The sequence below is a fragment of the Aethalodelphis obliquidens genome, unplaced genomic scaffold, assembly GCF_003676395.1.
Source record: "Aethalodelphis obliquidens isolate GAN/ISIS:26980383/991018 unplaced genomic scaffold, ASM367639v1 scaffold14, whole genome shotgun sequence".
NCBI lineage: Eukaryota > Metazoa > Chordata > Mammalia > Artiodactyla > Delphinidae > Aethalodelphis > Aethalodelphis obliquidens.
Genome location: NW_020837958.1, coordinates 25,367,107 through 25,391,535, shown reverse-complemented (window position 1 = coordinate 25,391,535; position 24,429 = coordinate 25,367,107). Strand labels below are relative to the sequence as shown.

The 24,429-nt window shown below is 43.3% G+C and overlaps 1 protein-coding gene across 3 annotated transcripts in view; it reads left to right on the top strand.

Annotated features, from left to right (window-relative positions):
- NELL1 (neural EGFL like 1) overlaps positions 1-24,429 on the top strand; it is an 867,563-nt gene that overhangs the window by 65,257 nt on the left and 777,877 nt on the right. For all 3 annotated transcript variants that reach the window (XM_027115178.1, XM_027115177.1, XM_027115176.1), the window contains exon 3: positions 13,264-13,414. In XM_027115178.1, coding sequence (XP_026970979.1) covers positions 13,264-13,414 — 151 coding nt within the window. The remainder of the gene's footprint in view (positions 1-13,263; positions 13,415-24,429) is intronic.

The window sequence follows — 24,429 nt, the reverse complement described above, 5'->3', positions numbered from 1 at the left end:
CGGATGTACCCTGAGACACCCTGACAGAGAGCAGGCAGATGAGGCCATGAAGGAGCCTCAAGATGGCTGGAGAGGTGGGAGGAAACCCAGAAGAATGCAGTGTCTAGAAGACAGAGTGCCTCAAAAAGGAGCGAGAGGACAACTGTTGGGAGGTTGCTGAGAGGTTAGTTAGGCCGAGGATAGAGAACTGACTATTGGATTTGGCAAGATGCAGAATGTAAGATGGGTCACAATGGGTGGTAGTGTAGCTACAAATACTGGCTGGATGTCTCTGTCTAGACCGAGTCTGTCCTATTCACCGTGGCCCAGCGCCTGCCACAGAGAACACGCCCCGAGAATATGTTTGAGCGAATGATTGAATTTTGGAGTGAAGGGGGAAAGCACGCTGAACTGGGGGCTCCAGAGCTTCACGGAGTTAGAGGAATTGGGTTGGGTCTCGCGAGATGGGCAGGTTTTGCATCGGCATGGAGAAGGTGGCTGGAACTCCAGGTGGGAGGAGTTGAGATCCCATGCCCGTGGAGCTCCTCACCTGTGCCGGGCACTGCCCCAGGCACCACACGTGTTCTGCATTCCCAGGGCCCACCTGGGGCCCGAGAGAGCTCGCCAGAGGGTCAGCGAACAACCCCTCGCGGTGGCAGAGGTTCAGGTGGTTTGTGGCTGGAAAGAGTATCTGCAGGGACTTCCCCGGCGGTCCAGGGGTTAGGACGCTGCGCTCCCACTGCAGGGGGTGCGGGGTTTGATCCCTGGTCGGGCAGCTAAGATCCCACATGCAGTGGGGCACGGCCAAAAATTAAAAAAAAAAAAAATCTTCTGGCTGAGTCAGATCATACCCAGGTAGAAAAGACTCCTTGGAAACCTACCGGGCACCCTTTGAGATGAATTAATCATAAAGACACTGTTTAAAACACTGAAGGAGTAATTTACTGAAAACTGACTCAGCGTTGTTACCCTAGGACGTGTCAGAGCCAAATTATGTGCGGCAACAACGATCAAAGACCAGTTTTCCCCCAAACCGACATGTTCATTTCTTTACAAAAGCCTCAGTAAGTAGGGCTTGTAATTTGAGCCCTTGGTTGTAGATCTTGTTTGGGAGGGTGGCGGCGGGAAATTGGTGGAGAAGGATCCAGTAGCCAGACGGCAGTTGGCTTTGAATTCAGGCAAGCAGCGTCTCCAACGGTTCATTTTAAGGGTGACATTAAAGATTGTATTCTCATCCTAGTAAACATTAAAGAGGTCAGTTTTCAAAGGAGCACAGCACGTCTGGCAGAATCCACACCCAGAGCCCCTTTCTGCACTCACCCCACATTTCCTGGAGCTTCTGTTCACAGCCTGGAGTTTCAGGTGTTCAGAAAGCTTTACTGACCCTCCTCAGCACAGGGTCTGAAAGGCCTGTAATGACGCTTTCCGGGAGCCAGGAAGCACACCCAGCGAGCATTGCAGATAGATGAATAGTGCGGGAGACCTCCCCAGCAGTGACTCTGGAACTAATCAGCTAACAGGGCATGTAATTAGATTAACACATGTGATCTTAGAGCTGATGATCTACTTTTTAGGACAGTGGAAATAAAGGAGCTGAAAAGAAAGCATTCCACTGAGGAGTTCCAAATGATTATCCCTTCGGAAATATTCAGGGCACTTGAAATAATAGAGCAGAGCACCTTCTCCAGTGGCCATGCCAGCAAGTATGGGCCCTGACAGGTGGTCAGTCTCAGGCTGGGGGTAGGGCGGTGCTGAGCCGAGAGGGTACCTCATTCATCACTTAGTTCTTGCTGTGTTACCTGGGACCGATGCTTTCTGATTTCTCTCTGTTGTGGAAAGGATTTCTTTTTCCCTCCTTTGCATAGCATAGTGAGACGTTCCCATATTACTTTCTTGGCGTGTATAGTGACCAGGCCTGCACTAACCTAATGGGCCAGTTATTTCTGGAAGGACCTCCTGTAGCTTTCCTCTTTTTCCTTCAGCTTACTTGGAGAGAAAGAAATCGCACATTTGAGGTTTGCCAAGCTGCCTCCCTCTCCCCAGCTACAGACTTCTGCCATGGAGAGTCCCTACCCGCTCCACCCTGGAGTCATACCCCTCACCTCTGACCACTGGGACCCCAATAAAGCAGATTTTACCTCTGACCCTCCCCTCATTCCTTACTTCTCATTCATTCTTTCACCTCTGAGCTAATGCTACCCTGTTGATCCCCAAGTGCTAAATTTGTGCAGTTTCTGGGGTGAAATCTCTGAGGCCACCAACATTGTTTCTCACTTGAGCTCCTGACGGCTTGCTAATTAACATGATTTTGGTCGTTGCAGCCTGTGTTGAAGTTGGACCACTTTCCCAGAGGTGGGAAGTCAGACACTCATCCACAAAACCAAGTAAATCACTTGTATGTGAGGGGGAAGACCCTCAGATACATCAGGAGCATCTTCCTGTGGTTTGGCATCTAGCTTTGCGGGCTGTGGGCTTTTAAGAGCACTTCCTGGCCTCATGAACAGGGGTGCTTGGATTCCTGATAGAAAAGTTATGTGATTAAGATACCTCAAGTAAAACACATGCTTAGAGCTCTTTGCCTATCACCATGAGGAGATGCCAGCTCTGTTGTGAAAGCTGGGAAAAGAAAGCGCTGTTTTCCATCAGGCGGAATACAGGCTTATCTGGAAGAGTGTCACTTTCTGCTTGTAGATGCCACAACTATCTCTTTGCCCACAGAGCCATGGGAGCTTACCTTTGAAACATTAGCTGTTCACCCTCGTAATTGCACCATCCTTTAATTTAGTGAAAACCCATTAAACCGAAACAATAATTAAAATGAGACATCATCTCTGTAGGAGGTTTGCATATTAAAATCACTGCATTTCAATGCCGGCAGATTTTTATTCTTGAACAGTGTTTGAAGCAACATGTAAAAATGATTTATGACGAATAATCATAAACTAGAGAGCTTGGCAGTTGAACATGATGCCTCACTGTTCACTATTGAATTTGAGTAGATGTGGCATGGTCAAGGCCAGTACAGCATTGAAAATGTCTCTCTTAAGCCTGAGAATTAGGCCTGTGCACAAAAGGGAAGTAATTATAATTAGGTTAGCCCACTGCTCCAAACTTTTCAAACAGGCTAGAGAGTGCACGTTCAATATATGGGGCGGTTTAGGGTTTTGGAGGAGCGATGCCCCTTAGATAGGGGAGACCTGGCATTGGAGTGCAGTGGAGAAGTTTAAAGATTCTTCCTTGTCTGGGGATTAGGGAAGTTGTACAGAAATATACAGAAAGAGCTGGGAAGCTGGAGTCAGAAGACACAGAAGACACATCTCTACTTGCTGGAGGTAGGATCTTGGGTGAGTCACTTAACTTGTACACACCAGAGATTCCTTATCTTTAAAGGGAGGTTATTAATGCCTACCTAATGGGTTATTATGAATATGAAATGTGGTCATGTGTGAACCCGTTGGCAAATGTTAAAGCTCAGCCTTCCAGTGTGTAGATTTCTGAGCCACCTTTGCAAAGCGTCTCGGAAATGCTGTCCTAAAGAGGCCAGGGAAGGGGAAATACTTCTGGAGCACAAGCTATATGGTAGGCACACTCCATGTATTCATCACTCCTTACTGAGCCCTGCCACGTGGGTGGTATTACCACTGTGTTTACGCATGGGGCAACTCAAGGATGAAGGAAGGAAGCTGAGTTACCCAACCTCTCACAGAGGCTATGTGGTAGAGCTGGCATTCAAACACCAGTTGGGCTGAGATGGGTGAACAGGACAGAGGCAGTGGTGTGCCGTGGTTGGCAGTACACAGATCTGAGTTTGAAATCCAGTGACGATACTTAACTCTTAACTTTCTTAACGATACTTAACTCTTAACGATACTTAACTTAGAAAGTTAAGAAACTTTCTAAGTTTCTTAACTCTTTGTGCCTCATTTATAAGATGGAGATAGCAATACTGACATCCCTGGGCTGCTGTGAAGATTAAATTAGGAAGTATATTTAAAGTCCTTAGCTCAACATCCAGCACACAGCAAAAATTCAAAGATGTTTGGATGTCGGTCGGCTGGCTGGACCTAGATTGGAGTACCTGGGAGCTCAATAGACTCTGCCCACTTTTTAGTTTAAGAGAAGAGAGAACTGGCCACTCATGCCTCCAGCCATGGCTGGCAACCCCTGCTGACCCGCCCGTTGCCCTCCTGCTGGGCCACAGCCATAATCCGCCCCAGCCCCAAGGCTCTCCTGGCAGGGTGGTGGCTGGCATAGCTTGGTACACCCCATCCTTCAGGACTCAGGGCCTGCCCCAGCTGTGTTCCAGATAAACAGTTGGCCTGTTCTTCCTGTGTGGCAGGCACTGTTTTAAGAGATTAACATGTGTGAATCTTACACTATCTCTATGAGACAGATGCAGTTTTATTCCCATTTTACAGACAAGGAAGCTGAGGCACAGAGAGGTTAATGAGTCCATGGTCACACAACTAGTAAGTGGTGAAGCTGGAATATGAGCCAGTCAGGCTCCAGAGTCTGAGCGCTTAACCGCTGCCCCGCACTGTCCCTTATGGGGAGGATCAGGTCTCTGAGGGGGAGCTCTCTGGTCCTGCTCCAGGTTATTTCCAGCCATGTGTTGCCTCCTGAGCATACTAACTTTTCTTTTGCCTCTGAGCTGAACAACTGAACAGTTCCCATTCATTTATGTTTGTGTCTTTTTTTTTTTGGCAGTATGTGGGCCTCTCACTGTTGTGGCCTCTCCCGTTGCGGAGCACAGCCTCCGGACGCGCAGGCTCAGCGGCCATGGCTCACGGGCCCAGCCGCTCCGCAGCATGTGGGATCCTCCCGGACCGGGGCATGAACCCGTGTCCCCTGCATCGGCAGGCGGACTCAACCACTGCGCCACCAGGGAAGCCCCATACGTTTGTGTCTTTATTACTAGATGCTTAGCCCCTGGCAGATAAAAGATGTGTTTTCGTCAGTTTTGTGTCCATAGTGCCTGGTTCAGAAGAGTGCTCGATAAAGGTTTTAAAGGTGAAGAATTAATGAGCTAATGATCGGATGGATGAGTGAGCAGTTCGCAGAGGGCCGGGACCAGGACTGTCCTCATGTCTTTTGTAGCAACCCAGAGAGCGTCCCGTGCTGGGAACAATGTTCTTGCCTGTGCTTGACAAACTTCTGTGCAACTTCATCCACCATGTGGTGGGCATACCTCTGCGTTCTCAGACTCTTGACCGTGAGTGTGGATTAAAATGACACCTGACTTGACTGTCAGTTATTACCAAAATACACCTCAGTCCCATCAGCCTGAGCTGTCATGAGCTGAGGGTCTCAGCTTATGAGAAATGCCCCAGCAGGCCATTCGGGGAGCTGACCAGTCCTCTGCTTTAGGGAGGGGAGTGTTATTGCATGGGAAGCCAGACCTGGTTGAGCTTGGCTGGAGGGAGAGGAGGGGGGATCTCACTAATTTAAAGAGACACAGTTTCATGATTGAAAGCTGGGTGGTTTATGCTTATTTTCTTCTTTTGTAGGATGCCCTCTTTACTTCTCCCCTGTTTCTATAACAAAACTGATTGTTTTTTCCTTACAATAATTCTGGAAATAATACAATCTAGAAAATTGAGATGTGTGGAAAGGAGAAAAATGTCACCCAGATTAGCTCCCAATGCTAACATTTTGATTGAAGTCCATCATATCTTTCTGCTATGCATCACTAAATACATTTTTTATATACTTGGTATGACATTCTACATAAAATTGTGTCCCTGTTTGACATTATTGCCTAGGAATTTCCTGTGTTCTAGTACCTTTGATATTATGTTATCCTACGTAATTTTCCATTGTATACAGTCTAATTTACAATCATTCCCCGGATAGCTTTTTTGCTATATGATGCAGTCTTCCTCTCCTCCCTGCCCCAGTTTTAATGAGATATAATTGGCATGAAACATTGTTTTAAAGTGTACAGCTTAATGATTTGATATATGTATACTGCAAAATGATTACCTCAGTAAGTTTAGTTAACATCCATTGCCTCATATAATTAGAATTCTTTTTCTTGTGATGAGGACTTTTAAGATCTCTTAGCAGCTTTTTTTTTAAATGTATGTATTTGTTTTTGGCTGCGTTGGGTCTTTGTTGCTGTGCACTGACTTTCTCTAGTTGCGGCAAGCGGGGGCTACTCTTCATTGCGGTGTGTGGGCTTCTCATTGTGGTGACTTCTCGTTGCAGAGTACGGGCTCAGTAGTTGTGGCTCGTGGGCTCTAGAGCGCAGGCTCAGTAGTTGTGGCACACGGGCTTAGTTGCTCCGCGGCATGTGGGATCTTCCCGGACCAGGGATCGAACCCATGCCCCCTGCATCGGCAGGCGGACTCTTAACCACTGCGCCACCAGGGAGGTCCCTTAGCAACTTTCAAGTAGCCAGTATGGTATTGTTAACTACAGTCACCATGCTCTACATTACATCCCTAGAACTTACTCATCTTATAACTGCAAGTTTGTAGCTTATACAATGCAGTCTTTTTATTAAAAAAATCTTTATCAGTCTTTTTTTGCTTGTTGTTGTCCTCCTGTCCTGTGATTCAGATAGAGCTGGCATCCATGCTTTACCCCTATCTTTATTATGAGGCATCCAACTGAGATGGGGGTGGAGGGATGAGGGTTAGTGGGGAGACTTGACCACTGGTAGGTTATAGTGCCAGTGTAGGGGGACAGCCTGAAGAGAGAGTGATCACAGTTTGCTAACTTCTTAGTGACAAGGGGATACATTGATACTCCTTACCAGTATTTTTTTTTTTTAAGTTCTGAACTCTACTTTTAAATGGTTGGCTTTGTTCATCACTGAATTTTTTATTTATTATTTTTTTTACATCTTTATAATTGCTTTACAGTGGTGTGTTAGTTTCTGCTTTATAACAAAGTGAATCAGTTATACGTATACATATGTTCCCATATCTCTTCCCTCTTGCGTCTCCCTTCCTCCCACCCTCCCTATCCCACCCCTCTAGGTGGTCACAAAGCACCGAGCTGATCTCCCTGTGCTATGTGGCTGCTTCCCACTAGCTATTTTACTTTTGGTAGTGTACATATGTCCATGCCACTCTCTCACTTTGTCACAGCTTACCCTTCCCTCTCCCCATATCCTCAAGTGCATTCTCTAGTAGGTCTGTGTCTTTATTCCTGTCTTACCCCTAGGTTCTTCATGACATTTTTTTTCTTAAATTCCATATATATGTGTTAGCATATGGTATTTGTCTTTCTCTTTCTGACTTACTTCACTCTGTATGACAGACTCTGCGTCCATCCACCTCACTACAAATAACTCAATTTCGTTTCTTTTTATGGCTGAGTAATATTCCATTGTATATATGTGCCACATCTTCTTTATCCATTCATCCGATGATGGACACTTAGGTTGTTTCCATCTCCTGGCTATTGTAAATAGAGCTGCAATGAACATTGTGGTACAGGACTCTTTTTGAATTATGGTTTTCTCAGGGTATATGCCCAGTAGTGGGATTGCTGGGTCATATGGGAGTTCTGTTCGTAGTTTTTTAAGGAACCTCCATGCTGTTCTCCATAGTGGCTGTACCAATTTACATTCCCACCAGCAGTGCAAGAGGGTTCCCTTTTCTCCACACCCTCTCCAGCATTTGTTTCTAGATTTTTTGATGATGGCCATTCTGACTCCTTACCAGTATTTTAAAATATTTATAAGAAGAGCTTAGCTCCTCCACCATGATGATCTACTTAGTAAAATTATGGGGCCACCTGAATCTCTTTTTTGAGTCATGTAGTAATTATAAAAATGATTAATACCATGTGTCACAGGGTTCCTTGGGTTTAGTCCCCAAATAGAGGAGTTAAGGATGCTTAGCTGGCTTCACCCTTAGGTGGCTCATTATGTTAATGTACTTTTTCTCAGCAGGTTGGGGTTATAGTTGAGTGTCTTTGATAAACCTCCTCCGTTGTGTTCCAGGCTTTGGAATCAAGAAATATTATTAATGCAGCAAACATTTTTCGGGGTTCTACCATGTGCCAGGCAACATGCTGAGTGTATCTGTTGATAAACCTTCCCTGTGGAATGTAGTCCAGTAGGCATGATAGCCATTAATGAAGGGATGACGCACAATAAAGTGATTAGACACATAAAGACTTGATATTTACAAGAAGTACAGTGAAGACAACATAGGGAATTCGAGCTGGTCTGGGATGGTCAGGGAAAGCGGGCCTGAAGGAGTAACGATTAAGCTGGTATCCACGGAAGAGAGAAAGAAGAGAGGTCACTGAAGATGAGAATATACCAAGGTGGGAAGGAATATGGCCCTGGGAAGAAGAGGCAGGAGGCTTGTGTGGCTGGAGCGCAGGATGAAGCAGGTGGGAGAGAGGACAGACAGGCGAATGAAAACGTAAGCAGGAGTGCCAGGCGAATGCTATGGAATGTCCTGATCACCTCTGCTGGGGCAAGACTCAGTTTTATCTCCAGTCATGTTGTGTGACCTTGGGCAAGCCATAAAACTTATGTGTCTCAGTTTCTTTACCTGTAAAATGGGGGATTGTTATTTAGCTCAGGGGTTGTACGAATAGATTGTTCATAAATATTTCCCGAGTGGATAGTGTCGGGCGCTGGGTATATGATGGTTTGTCCCTTTTCCACAGGCACCAAGCCCTGAGGTCCTACATATTGGCAAACAGTAGACATAGCACAGTGAAGAGTGTAGCATATGGGAGCAGCCTGCCAGGTTGGAATCTCAGAACGTGGACTCCTAGCCCAGTGTCTTTTAGAAAATCATTTAAATTCTGTAAACCTTAGTTTTCTCATATGTAAAGTAGGAAAAATAATAATGGCTACTCCTAAGATTATTGTAATTAGATGATATGCGCAAAGCACTTAACCCTGCGCTTGGCACCATCGTAAGCCATACACGTGTTTGCTTTTTATCATTCAGGCTCCTGGAGCTAATGGAGGTTTAATGGGATATTATCGTGAACTTGTTCATGGAGATAGAAATCCCTTACACATTAAGTGGGAGTCTTCTGGTGTCCCTACTACTATCTGCTTGTGATTTCTGCTGCTTTGAAAGTGCTTGGATCAATAACATCTGAAGTTCTCAAAGAAGGGCCCCAGGACCTAACAGTGGGACATGTGCCTCTCTCCACACAGTAGGAATTGCCCTGTGGACAGTTGGCAGTTCTGAAATGGCAAATTTCCTCTCTACTTAGAAATGAAAAGCCAACTGTCCTTTCAAATTAGCAAGTGTTGCTTTATCTTTCGGGGCCAATCTTAACCACAAGCTTATGTGGGACTCAAGCTAGAAGGAGGTGCTATGTCTATATCGAGGTTCTGCCACGTGTCGAGGTTCTTAGTGTACACATGCTGTGATTACGGAGACGTTGCCTGAATTCACCATCACTCAAGACTGAGGCCAGCTGCCCTGGTGTGTCTGTTTCGTCCTGTTTCTGGCTGCTGCTGTCTTTGCTCTCTCAACTCACCAATCAGTGGAGAGTTCCCTCCAATGTTAGATTGAGTAGATGCTCTCCTGCTGGACTTTTAGTGACAGAGGCTTGCAGAGAAAGAAAAATGCCAGGATAATGGAAAACACCTGGGTGTTCATAGCCTCACAGCGATCCTGCAAGGAATGCCCTCTTCTCTCTATTTCTCCTGTCTAGTAAATGCTTATTCATCTTTTTTGACTCAGGCTCAAAGTTACGTCCTGTATGATGTCATCCCCAGCCTCCCCGGGTCCCTTCCTTCCTTCCTTTTATGCATTGCCCTACTCTGTTTTCACCAAGTAACTGTCTTGCTTATGTAGCTGTCCTGGATGCCAGAAACGGTTTTTACCTTTTTGCTGATACCTGACACAGCGTTAACACAGGTATATGTTTGTTGACATTGAAAATCACCACCCTCCTCACCCTGTAAGTCAGGGAAAATGGAAATGAAGTTTCTTCTACATTAGGCAGAGAAGAGCTTGTGAACACCCTCGTTTAATTTCTCTCCTCCATTCTTCAGCCTTCTTCCTTCACCTAACACGTTTTTACTGATGCTTCCTCATCACATTAACATTTTTAGTGTTTCTTGAAAATTGACTAGGTAGAGCTATTTCATCCTAGTGGGGAAAGAAAGGAAATAAGGTAAGGAACATGAAACAAGATTATGGTAAGTGATACAAGGAAATAGTTGATCACAATACATATACTGTGATAAGTGGTATGAAGGAAGTCACCAAAGTGGCATTTTAGACATTAATGGGGGCCCCGTTGGAGGGAGTGGCCAGGAGGTTGCATTTGCAGTGAGAGCTGGGGGAGAAGGGAGAGGTAGGCAAGAGGCATTTGTGTGTGACCGTGCGGGCCATGCGGAAGAGCCTGATTTTATCCCGGGAGCGACGGGAAGCCACTGGAGGGTTTTAGGCAAGAGATGGAAATGATCCTGATTTCTGCCTTAAGAAGGGCACTTGGGCTGCTGTGTGGAGGGTGGAGAAGGGAAGGTAACACGGAGACCAGTGAGGATGCAGTTGGAGAGATGATGGCAGCTTGGACAAGAGTTTGAAGAGTACAGCTGGCAAGAAATGGACAGATGCCAGACATGGGAGCCCTCGTGACACGCTCTCGGATTCAATACGGAGCGTGTAGGAAAAGAAAAAATTGAGGACAATTTCTAGTTTTTTGGCGTGAGGAAGTGGGTGGTTCCATTTACTAAGACTGGGAACTCTAGGAGATAAGAGAGGGTTGGGGGAGAGAACAAGAGCTCAGTGGGCGAATACAACTTGGTGTTAGATATTCAGATACTGAATATGGAGATATTCAGAAGGACACTGCATATATGAGTCTGTTACTTAAGGGAGAGGTTGAGGTTGCAGATATAAGTTTGGGGGTCATTGGCCATCTGGCTTGATGATACTCCCCCAGGGAGAATTGAATGAGAGGTGAGGATACCCGTAATTGATGTGATATTAACTCCCCTAGTAGGCATTGCTGATCAGTCATGGCCTTCTTTGCTTTGGGCCTAAGCTTCAGAATCCTCTAATGAGCTCCCTGGGCAGCCACCGGCAATCAGTTGATTCCTAATTGATGGGTAAAGTAGGAAGTAGCAAACAGGAAAAAAAAGTAAAGGACAAAGTTAATCTCAAGAACCAAGTGTTTTTTTCCTGGCACTAAATTCTAGGTGAAATATATTATGAGGCTCTTTGCCCAGTAGTAGTAATAATAAAAATAACATTAACAAACATTGGCTAATGATCTCTCGTTTACAGAGTGATTTGTTCCTACGTTTAATTGGTTTTGAATATCATCCTGGAGAGTCTTCGGCTAGGATTCTGTAGAGGGCATAAAAGCATTCCCTAAGTGGCTGTCTCTCATCTCAGCCCTGGACAGAAGCTGACAGCATGCCGCTTAGTAGTAAAGTAGTGAAAGCCTTTCTTTGGGCAGAAAGGCAAATGTCATTGAGGTAGGTTTTCTGTGGGTACAGTGTTCTTGGGTTGGGTCCCTCCTTGGAAGAGGACCAACCTTGCTTCCCACTGTGCATAGCCTAGACTTGAACAGCTGCAAGACTGGTGTTCTGTGCTGCAGACTTGAAACAGCAATGTATAGAGTTATAGGAGATAAAGCTGGGGAGGCCCTGAGAAATCGCCTAGTCCAAGCCCCTCATTTTGCAGATGAGAAGACTGAGGCCTGAGGTCAAGAATTGAAGGATTTCTTTTTGTTAAAAACCACTCTTCAGGATGAGGTTCTTCAAGGTCCGAATACAAGTCTGTGATGTTGCTTGGGCCATGCAGCCTTTGCAGTTCTATGTTTTTCTTTTAAAATTTTTTTAGTACAATTTTTAAAGGTTACTTTCCATTTACAGTTATTACAAAATATTGGCTATAGTCTCTGTGTTGTACAATACATCCTTGAGCCTGTCTTACGCGCAGTTGCTTGTACCTCCCACTGCCCCACCCCTGTGTACTCCCCACTTGTAACCACTAGTTTGTTCTCTGTATCTGTGAGTCTGCTTCTTTTTGGTTATATTCACTAGTTTGTTGTTTCTTTTAGATTCCACATGTAAGTGATATCATACAATATTTGTCTTTGTCTGACTTATTTTAATTTAGCATAATGCCCTGCAAGTCCATCTATGTTGCGGCAAATGGCAATATTTCATTCTTTTTTATGGCTGAGTAGGATTCCATGGTATATATATATATACACCACAGCTTCTTTATCCATTCATCTGTTAATGGACACTTAGGTTGTTTCCGTATCTTGGCTATTGTAAATAAGGCAGTCCTATGTTTTTCAAAGCTTCCTCGGGCAGTCCTGGAGAAATACCCAAGTAGTTACCATACCATCAGAGGACGTGGTCAGGGCATGAGAGAAGGCCACCAAACACGTCTTTGGTGTTCATTTGTCATCCTCTGAATAGTTTTCTCTAATTCAGCTCCCTTGGTGCCCACTTCCTGCTGCCAGAAAGTGTAGTGTAAAATAGTGATGTAATGCCCAGTTTATCATGACAAGGGTGAGCCTGAAATGAGGGATGTCTCTCATTATGCGGATGTTGCAGAAAGAAAGATTTCTGTCCAGTAGCAGGATTAGCTGGACTCGCACACCTCTAGGCCTGCTGAATGGGCCTCAACTTTAATAAACATTTCACGAGGACAGTCATCCGCTGCATGTTTACAGAGGAATTCCAGGCACGCTGATGTATTATGGGCATGCCTTGTATTTATCCTTTAAGCAAAAGCAATTGTCTGGCATTATGAGCTCTAGTAAATCTCTTTTGGGTACAAGGCAAGGACGGGTTTCCCTAGATGCATTGTGGAGAGAAAGAAGCTGAGGCCACGGGAAAAGGGAAATTAGAGACTGCTGAGTGGCCCTGGATCCTATTAGACTCAGGATTCTCTGAATTTTGGACCCCATTTATCAGACTGCCTCTCACCTTATTTTCAGCAGCTTAATCTGTTTGCAGCAGGCCAGATTGCTCTGTGTCCCATCACAGTTCCTGTCAGAAAATCACCGGCTGGCCAATTGTGAACTTGTCAAAGTGACAAGCGGGCACGGTGGCTGAGACGGCATGTCCAGGCTTTGCCTTGAATGCGCGCAGCCGTGTGGAGTGGTGGGTGGCGCCTGAAAACGGAAAACTACTGACGAGAGGGGGAAAGGGAGAATGTACCGTGGACCCTCTGGACAAGGCATTTTTAACTGTGCATCTTTTCTCCTTTTCCTTCTCGTATTCCCTCTCCTCTTTTCCCATCTGTATTCCTTCTTTCCTTCCTCTTCTCCTCCTCCATTTCCTCTTCTTTCTCCCTTCTGTTCCTTCTTGACTCCTAGATATAGAAAGGGAGATCCACGCAGCCCCTCACGTGAGTGACAAATTAATTCAGCTGTTCCGGAATAAGAGCGAATTCACCTTTCTGGCCACTGTACAGCAGAAGCCATCCAGTTCAGGAGTGATACTGTCCATTCGAGAACTGGAACGCAGGTAAGAAAGAGCTTTCTACTTCTCAAAAATATCTACCTAGCATTCATGGGCTGTACAAAATGCCTTGGAATTTCCTGGAGCTCCAGGAAAATGTTCGGCTTGCTGAAGCCTCGTGACTGTTGAACACATTCATGGACTGACTTTGCCTTAAGATGTCTTTCTCACCTATTTTCTATCTCCTGGTAGACTTTGCTCATATAAAACCACATGCTATCCATCAGATTTAGGCCATCAAGCAAGTTACATTTACCAAGAACCTCCAGTAAGCCTTCATTGTGTTTATTTTATGCAGGAACTGTGCTTGACGCTGGGAACATTAAGGTGAATAATACAGAGTGTTTATTCTAAGGATCGCATCACACAAGCTAGTAGGGAATATGGACAAATGAATGTCACGAAGAATTGTAGATGCAGTGCTGGAAGCTTGTGTTTAGGGAATAAAGGTAGTAGGCAATTCTGCTAAGCTTTGTAGTAAGCCAGGAAAGGGTTCAGAGAAGATGATGACTGTATAAGGAAATCAAGTGAGTAGATGTTTGACAGGCTGAATGGGGAGGAGTAAGGAATAGGAAGAAAAACATTCAAGGAAGAGGTTGTGATGATTTGGGGAAGGAACCGGTAAGTGGGTAAGTAGATGACACAAAGTGTGTGGGGCGGGGCCTGAGGTGTTTGAGGCAGGCAGAGATAGGTGGTATCATAGAGGCAGGCGGAAACGAGATCATTCCAAAGCTCTGATGCTGTGTTGAAAAACTTGGACTAAAGTCCCCGTAGATGATGGGAAACTACATAATGGTTTTAAGTTTGAGAAAGGTCACTCTATTCGGGAGTTCAAAGTAATGATTATTAGATAATCTAAGACAAGGGTATAAGGTCCTTTCTGGGATATACTGGTGAGCTGTGGCAAAGCAGAGGGTGAGGGGAAAGATTGTGTCCCCGAACCTCCATTCCCTGAGAGCCCCTCTGTTGGCCCCTGTAAGCATGCTGGAAGCCTTCTCCCCAGACCAAAGCTCCTGGACAAGCAAACAGATCTCTTTCTCAGAGAGACTGGCGGTATTTCAGTCTGCTGTCTGTGTAGTGCCCTGGGGGTGACAGCCTGCCAAGGACTGTCTCTCCGACTGTTTTGGTCCCATGGGACCCAGCAGCTGGGCTCCAGAGCCAGGGAATCAAGGGTGTCCCTTGGGTGGCAGCTCTAAAAACCAGGGCACCGGATGGTATAAGAGCTCCCTTCTGGGAGATACTGACCCTCTGGAGTTTGCAGAGGGAGGATGTCACGGCTGCCAGTCTTCCTTCTGGAGAGGGTTCCAGCAGGTTCCTGGATGTGTGTGTTAGATTAGATGCCTGCCCCTCAGGCCAATGCTTTATTATAAGCAAATGAGCCTCTTTCACTTGAAGTCTGGGCGCCAGAGGCTTCCTCTGATCTGGGCCCCGAGCTGGGTGAGTCCCAGTGTGTGAGCTCTTTTCTCAGGTCATTACAGCCTTGTGGGTCTTGTGGACACGAGCCTCTGGTTTTCGCAGCTAGACATTGTGGAGGATTGTCTCTTAGGTGCAGGTGTTAAGAAGTGGGGTGCCTGATGTGGGGTTCAAACTCTTTGCTTCTTAAGGAGAAGCTTTGGGTTTTAAGTTCCCTACTGACTCTGGGTCTCTGAACTGGGGCTGGGGTTTACAGTGAGATTATATCTCACCCTATCCTATCTGCTTCGATGCAGTTTTTTTTTTTTTTTTTCCCCTCGTTTGTCCCATGTGCTCAGCCAGCCTTTAGGTTTTTTCCAGAGGAAAATGTTCCATAGGTAGCTGTAGACTTAGTGTGGAGGACGAGGCTCTATCTCTACCTGGGATCTACCTGTGTCACCATCCTGAACTGAAACCTCCCAGCCAATTTTATTTTTATTTATTTATTTTTGGCCGCGTTGGGTCTTCGTTGCTGCGCGCGGGCTTTTCTCTAGTTGCGGTGAGCAGGGGCTACTCTTCGTTGTGGTGCGCGGGCTTCTCATTGCGGTGGCTTCTCTTGTTGTGGAGCACGGGCTCTAAGTGCACGGGCTTCAGTAGTTGCGGCATGCAGGTTCAGTAGTTGTGGCACACGGGCTTAGTTGCTCTGTGACGTGTGGGATCTTCCTGGACCAGGGATTGAACCTGTGTTCCTTCATTGGCAGGCAGATTCTTAACCACTGCACCACCAGGGGAGTCTCCCAGCCAATTTTAATTGAATACCAATTTTATATTAATCCATTGAAAATACCGATGAAACACCTACTCTGTTCTAAGTGCTATGCCAGTTTTTGTGGGGAAGTGAAAGAAACAAAATCTAACAGAGTTTGGCAATGTGGGAAGCAAGGCATGACCACGTAAAAAAACTAAAGAATAAAAAAGAGCTATTAATAGAGAAGTAATAGACTGGAGTTACTAGGCAGTGTGTAGCTAACTTCAAAATTATGTGGCTCCCCAAACTTACCCCTGTACCCCTCCCTCCCCGCCCCCGGGGTGGACAGCAGTGGCAGAACGCTGGCCCCCCACAAGCCCACAGAACAGTCACTGCCTAAGCAGAGGGTGGCAACTGGGGAAAGACAGGTGGGCCCTGGGCACCAGGAGCAACCGGGCCAGTGGCTGAGAACTGGTCCCAGGGAGGTGGTAGGTGGTAGGTGGTGGGAGGGAGCTGCACATGAATGGAGGCTCCAAGGGCCCAGTTCATGCTCTACTGTCCCATCGGACTTCACTGACAAAACTCAAAGTCAAAGGTAAAATTACTGAGAATTTCAAGATGGTGACTGCAGAGCATTAACCCCCAAGTGTGGGTCCCTACTGAGGGCAGGATCCTGTGCAAATGCACTGGTCACATGCCCATGAAGCCCTACCTTGACCTTGCAGCAGACACGGTGGTGCTCTCCCTTGACCCCCTCACATCTCTTGTGTAGGTTCTGTGTGCCCTTCACCTGGCTTCTATGGGCTTTGCTTCTGAAGGTTGACACCTTACAACTTGCCTCAGAGCACTGACCCTCAGCCTCTATAGCCCCTTCACCCTACTATACTGAGAGCGGAAGTGTCTAGGAGTTCACTTCCTCCCCAGGCAGCCTGGAGTCAATGATTGACTCATGAGTGTGGGAGTATGGAAGCCTAGTTCCCTGGCCTTCGATGCCCAGAGGCCAGTCATTCTCTGAGGCTTCATTCATCCCCCAGAGCAACCAGGGATCAGGCTGAGGCTGGGACTTCCTTCCCTCCCTCCCTCCCTCTCCTGGGAGCACTTCCTTAGGAAATCACTTGCTCTCAAATCTCGTCAGGGTCACTACTGGGGAACCAGAGTTCAGATAAACCTTCCCTTTTCCTACTTTTTGATATATCAACCTAGATAGGTAAACTGAGGCAAAAGTGATATAAAGGTGTTAAGTTCACTGAGTTCAGTACATTAAATTGGTGGTTAGGGAAGACCACATAGAAGGGAGACTGCTGAACAGGTAGACTTCTGCAGGCAAGGGAAAGAGAAGGGTATAGAAGCAGGGAGAACAGTGTGGGCAGTCACACGGGGAAGAAATGAAAGAAATGAAATTTTTTTTTTTTTTTGGTTGTGGGGAGAGGTGTGGAGAACAGATCATTCGCTGGAGCAGAGGATCTTTCCATGTACATTTTCCACAGAGGTGAGGATCTCAACAGTTCTGTCTCTTTCCAGTGGTTAAGTTTGCCCTCAGCCTCAAAGGGATGTGATGGACCCTGACCCTTCTGTGGGGATGCAGTCAGCACGGTGAGCTGGTTGTTTCTGGGCCAGCCTGGCAAAAGCGAGCTGCCATATGTGTTGGTGAGCAGGCATGGGTTAGGGTCCACATGTTCCGTAGGCTGGGAGAAAGCACAGGTTCTTATTGCCCAAGGGTGGAGATGTCAAGTCAGCCTCAGCTTCACAGACATAGGAAGGTCATGTCCTTGCCCCACTGGCTTTGTGGGGTTGGGTGTGAGGGCTTCCTCAGTATGAGGGCCATACACATGTCCAAGAATAGAGTGTGGGGCATCTTCAAATGCTTCTCAGTGGAAGCAGAGAACTTCCCAAAGCAGGTGAGAAGTGAGTGGAATGGCAACTGATATAGTAGAGCACTGGCTTCAGAGTCAGACATGATAGAGGCTGGAGTCTGACTTCTAGCTTTGCAGTACCCGCTGTTTAATATGTTGGAACCTCAATATCTTTATCTGTAAATGGGGATAATAATCTGCCTTGCAGGATGGCCGTGAGGATGAAAAAAGATAGTGCATGTTAAGTGCACAGCTCTGAACAAATATGTATTTCTTCTCCTTGTCTAATCCTAAGTCTTGAAACTCTATTTTATGGGTTTCTCTTTTGGAATCTAAAAAAAATCCATATCTTTAAGAAACGTTTTGAAAAGCCTTTTGTGTTGCCAGGAGAGTCGTCTGAGGCCACCTTCTCTTACTTTCCCGGCAGGATTCTAATAGAACTTGAGGATCATTGAATGGAAATCATCTGACCATTTTTCATTGTAATAGGAAAACCTCAGGTCTTGACTCAAATGAAATAGATATAAAGAAGTAGAAAATAAGTTCCCCTCCACTTCTGAATTCTGTGGTGCCTTCCTGCATGTTTGTTTAGTCTAATCAAGGCAAGGTATAAAGGATTAACTCTGAATCTGAAATGTACTTGGCTGTGGGTACTAAAGATCTGGTTCCATGCTTAAGGAGATTAACATCTAGTTAAGGAGGCTCTCAGCATGCAAGAAGTAGAGGGGAATATATATTTACGAATTAGGCTTTTTATAATACAAAAGATGTTCCCATCTGTAATATGTGAGAACCTTTAGTCATTTTCAGATTTCCTTTTGTTTTCCAGGGTAACAGTGTCTAGAGCAGCAAATTGCCTTTGTAGACATTTGGCATGCCCATTTGACCGGGTATAGAAGATAATCGGGCTCTTCTTTATTCAGTAGCAGAGGATCCAGGGATTTGATAGACTGGATTGATAAACTGGAATCTATTAAGGATCTGATAGACTGTTGACTGGGAAGTCAGACACCCAGGTTTTTCTTTTGATTCTCTCCTGTGTGATCCTCATTGCACCTCTCACGATCAAGGTGAATTAAATATGCATTTGCTACAAATAGGATATGATGGGCACTATTAGATTCTTAGCTGAATTTTTTTTTCACATTTGTTTTTTTAGTATATTCGGAGTTGTGCATTTATCAACATTATCAATTTTACAAGTTTTCATTACCTCTCGAAGAAATCCCTCACCTCTTAGCGATCACTCCCCAATCTCCCCAAGGGTCCCCCAGCCTTAGGCAATCACTAATCTACTTTCTGTCTCTGTGGATTTGCCTAAATGGAATCATACAAGGTGGCCCTTTGTAGCTGGCTTCTTTTATTAAGAATGTTTTCAAAGTTCTTTAGTGTTGGTAGTATGTGTCAGTAGTTCATTTCTTTTTCCTTTTTTTTGGCCACACGTTGTGGCTTGTGGGATCTTAGTTGTCCGACCAGGGACTGAACCTGCACCTTTGGCAGTGAGAGTGCAGAGTCCTAACCGCTGGACCGCCAGGGAATTCCCCAATTGCAGAATAATATTACATTGTTTGGACATACCACCTTTTATTTGTCCATTCATCGATTGATGGGACGCTGGAGTTGTTTCCACTTTTTGGCTATTATGAATCATGCTGCTATAAGCTTTCTTGTATAAATTTTTGTGTGGACATATTTTTATTCTCTTGGGTATTTAACTAGGAGTAGACTTGCTGAATCAAGTGGTCACTGTGTTTAACTGTGCAGTTGTCAGACTGTTTTTTCCAAGTGCCTGCACCATTTTACATTCCAACCAGCAGTGTGTGAGGGTTCCAAATTCTCTCCATCCCTGTTAAAAGCTAGATATTAGCTTTCTTTTTGATTATAGCCATCCTAGTAGGTGTGAAGTGATATTGCACTGTGCTTTTGATTTAAATTTTCCTGGTGGCAAATAATGTTGAGTATCTTTCCACGTGCTTATTGGCTGCTATATAGCCTCTTTGGAAAAATGTTTATTCAGATCATTTGTCCATTTTTAACTGGGTTGTGTGTCTTTATGATTTGGTAATAGTTATTTTATAGATACAAATCCCTGATCAGATGTGATTTACAGAATTTTTTCCCCCATTCTGTAGATTCTATCACTTTCTTCATGGTGTTCTTTGAGGCACAAAAGTTGTTAAATTTGATGTCCAGTTTTTCTTTTATTGCCTAATCCTGAGACTGAAGATTTACTCCATATGATTTCTTTAAAAAGTTTTATAGGTTTAGTTCTTATATTTACATCTTTGATATATTTTGAGTCAAGTTTTTTAATATGGTGAGAAAGGGGTCCGACTTCATTTTTTTGCATGTGGATAGCCAGTTATCCCAGCACCGTTTGTTGAAGACCAATGAATTTTCTTGGTACCCTTGTTGAAGATCAGTTGACCATAAATGTGAAGATTTATTTCTGGACTCTCAAATTCTATTCCACTGATATATTTGTTTATTCTTATGCCAGTACTGTTTTGATTATTTGGCGTTGTGGTAAGTTTTGAAATGGATAAGTGTGAGCCCTCCAACTTTGTTTCTTCTTTTTTAAGATTGTTTTGGCTATTTCAGTCCTCTTGAATTTCCGTATGAGTATTAATGACCAGCTTTTCAAATTCTGCAAAGATGTCAGCTGTACTTTCAAAGGGATTTCATTGAATGTGTAGATCATTGTGGGGAGTACTGCCATCTGAACAATATTAAATCATATCCATAGACATGGAATGTCTTTCCATTTATTTAGGTCTTCTTTAATTCTTTCATAGTGTTTTATAGTTTCAGAGTATAAGTTTTACAAGGCTTTTGTTAAATTAAAAAATGATTATTAAATATTCTTTTTGATGCTATGGTAAATGGAATTATTAATTTCACTTGTTTGCTCATTGCTACTTTATAGAAATGCAAATTTATGTTTGCATATTAATCTTGTATCCTGCAGCTTTGCTGATCTCATTTATTCTAATAATTTTTTAGTGGATTTCTTAAATTTTTACTTACAAGATCAGGTCATCTGTAAATAGAGTTTTATTTCTGTCTTATCTGAGTGCCTTTTATATTCTTGCCTAATTGCCCTGAATAGAACTTCCAGTACAATGTTGAATAGAAGTGATGGGAACAGATAGTCTTGTCTTGTTTCTGATCTTAAGGAGGAAAGCTTTCAATTTTTCACCATGAATTGTGATGTTAGGTGTGGATTTTCTTAGATGAGTTTAACCAGGTTGAAGAAATTGTCTTCTATTCCTACATGCTCTTATCAGGTTGAGGAGGTTCTCTTCCATTCCTTGTTGGTTGAGTGTTTTTTTAACATGAAAGGGTTTTAACTTTTTTCAAGTGCTTTTTCTGCATCTATCAAGATGATCATGTAGTTTTATCCTGTTCTATTGATGTGGTGTATTATACTAATTGATTTTTGGATATTATACCAAGCTTGCATTCCTGGGATTAATCCCACTTAGTCATGTGGTATAATCCTTTTTATATATTCCTGGATTTGATTTGATAGTATATTAATTTCTATATCTATATTCATGAGAGAGATTGGTTTGTAGTTTTCTTTTGATGTCTTTTGTCTGATTTTTGTATTAGATTTTTAAACTATGTGAGCTATGTGGAATAGTTGTTTTTTTTTTGTTTTTTTTTTGTTTTTTCCAGTACGTGGGCCTCTCACTGTTGTGGCCTCTCCCGCTGTGGAGCACAGGCTCTGGACGCGCCGGCTCAGCAGCCATGGCTCACGGGACCAGCCGCTCCGCGGCATGTGGGATCTTCCCAGACCAGGGTACGAACCCGTGTCCCCTGCATCAGCAGGCGGACTCTCAACCACTGTGCCACCAGGGAAGCCTTGTTTTTTTTTTTAAACTAACATTTGTTATTTAGTGTACCATGAGCCAGGCATTTAAATTTTTTTTTTTTTAGATGATGCGCCTTTATTTGTTAAGTGTACAGTTTTGTAACTCAAAAATATTGAAAATTTTGTCTCTCTCATTCCAGTATTTATACTAGCTATGTCGCTCACATTCCAATGTTTATACTAGCTATCCCTTTTTCTTGTCTTATGATACTGGCTGGAATCTCCATAACAGTGGTGAATAATAATCATATTAAAGGTCCTCATTAAAGTCAGGAAGAAGACATCAGACAATCTTGTCTTTAATGTGTTCCTTATCTGTTTAAGCTGCTTGATATAATGTATGGTAGTTTCTGATCTGTCAATCTATCTTGTGTGTGTGTGTGTGTGTGTATATATACACACACAGTCCACATGTAAAGGAAATTTAGATCTATTTCTGATTTACTGAAAGGTCATAAGATCATGAACAGCTGTTACATGTTACTAAATCAATCTAGCTTATATATATAAATATGTATATATGTGTATATATAGTATGTATATGTATGTGTGTATATGGATATATATGTATATACATATAGTCATCATGTAAAGGAAATTTAGTTTTCTGCCTGATTTAAAAGGCCAAAAAATCATGAACAGCTGTTACATTTTATTAAACACCCTCTTCAGGGTACCTTTTGAGATAATTATGTGTTTTTTCCCTTTCATTTATTAACATTAATTACATTAATAGAGTCCATAATGTTGAACTATTTCTGAAATCCTTAAATTTATATTTAGTAATGTTTAGGATTTTTGCATCAATGTTAATAATAGTAATATTAATAAAAATAGTAATAATAACTAATTACTGGAAGCATTGATAAATGCCAGGCATTGTTCTAAACATTTTACCTTAAACTCATTAAACACTTTTTAACTCGTAAGTGAGATACAATAGGTTTTCCTGTGTATGTGATTTAATTCAAGGCTTTTTGAATTTTATGCTCTAGACTGGTTTAAATATATAGGCAATACCTCTTTTATAAATGATTCTGATGGAATTAGCCTGAAAATAATGTGGGCTGATAATTTGTGTCTCGGGAGGCTGGGAACTCTTATTACTGAAAATGTTCATTTTCCATCTCTTTATGGTATTGTTCTATTTAATTAATTTTAAGCTCTTCTGTGGACCAATTTACATTTTGTTGAAATCATATATTTCATCGAGATCACCCCCTTTTTTGGGGCAAATAGTTGGACATTATATTCTTAATAAAATTTTTATATTTGTGGTTATATCTTGTAAACGTGGAATAATGTGTTTCCTTCTTGGTCAAGCTTATCATGGATTGTGTAATTTATTGGCCTTTTTAATGAAGCAGTTCTTAAGTTTTATTGATCAAGTCTACTGTTTTTCACTTTAAATTCATTGATTTCTGCTTCTTACCTCTTTTTCGATCACTTTGGTATTTTTACTAGCTTCTTGGATGTTTAGTTCATTTGTTTTTGGTATTTTCTGTTTACTGGTAAAATCCCTGAAGGCTTTATGTTTTCTTATGAGTACCACTGAATATGGCCCACGGATACTGCTATATACTGTTTTCCTTTTCTGTACTTTTCTATAATTCTTAATTTCAGTTAACTTCCTCTTTGATCCAAGTTAGAGGAGTATTAAAAATTTCAAAGTGATTAAATTAAAAAATACTTAATGGGTGACTCCTGGTTTTATTGTTAACTGAACATGTAAAATATGTTCTATAAGATGTGAGACGGAAAACCTCTCTGGTACCTGTACGTGCTCAATATTTTTAGTTTTTGAGGGGGAACATTTTAAAAGGATGGACAGTTTTTGTGTGTATATAGATATAACTTTATGTGTAACAGTTGTGTTATTCAACTTCTCTGTGTTTTGATTTATGATCTCGAACTATGACATTCTGAGAGAGATAGATTAATAGCTTCTATTATGATTAGACTTTTGTCATATCCTCCTTGGATAAGTTTAAGGGCTAAGCCTGGAAATGTCATGCATTGCCTGTACCGCATTTTATTGACTAATACTGGGAAATTTGATCTAGCAGTGTGCCAAGGATGAGAAAACCTGGACGTTGGAATAACGAGGCGGTCTCTGTTTTGATTGTCTGGGATGTAGTCTGTGCCCAAATACATGAAAGTAACATGGGTAAGAGGCTGCATCACATAGGGGCTTTTTCCAGGTGGTACTCTGAGGTACATAGTATATACTAAGCAACTATTAAGTGAATAGATGATTCATTTACTCCAGCTCTGGTTAGGGCTGCTTAGAAATTTCATGGCTGATTTCAAAGGTTCACATGGAATATATTGTGCCAGGAATAGTACTGTCCTGGATGCACTATATGTGGGAGGCTGCACCGGACAGTGAAAAGGGCAAAGGTGTTGGTATCTGGAGACTGAAACGAATAATTCCTTGGGATTTTTGTATAGGATTAGAAGTATTTGCAAAACATCTACCATAGTTCTTGGCACATAATTTAAAAAACAAAAAGCCATGATGGTGTTGTTAAGGTGGAAATTTGATGCTGAGGGGAAAGAGGATATACGGAGGAGTGGCCAGAGAAGGAAACAGCCACTTGACTCTAGTTCACTGGTTAAAGGAAAACAGTGTCTGTCACCCCAGTCTTCAGGTAGTGTTCAATTTCCAGTCAAAAGTCACCTTTGCTGATGAAGCACAATGGGGAAACCACATTCTGGATCTGAACACTTGCCCTCATGTGCACCACGGGGAGTCGTCATCCACTGCCTTTTCCAAAGCTGTCATCCAGAAAACCTGCATTTACTGTTTTGGAAATCACTGTTTCCAATTTCTGCTAGGCTTCCAGCTATTCTCAGGTAAGGCCATTATTGAATTAATGGCCGAAGAGTTCATTCAGTGGCTGAGTTTCCTTCAGCTAAAGGCGGGCATCTCTCTCCCTCGTGGGGTTCCAGCAGCCAGAGGTGGATCATTTGGGAGGTGATTCCTTAAACCAGGAGCGAATTTCTTGGCATAACAATATCTAGAAACTCCCTAGGTAACTGAGCCAGTTGAGTTTCTATGAATACCTTGAGTAGATAAAATGAAATGGAAAACTTAAATATAAAGGCAATTGAAAACATACCTGGAGGTAGCAGTTGAAATAGACTCTTC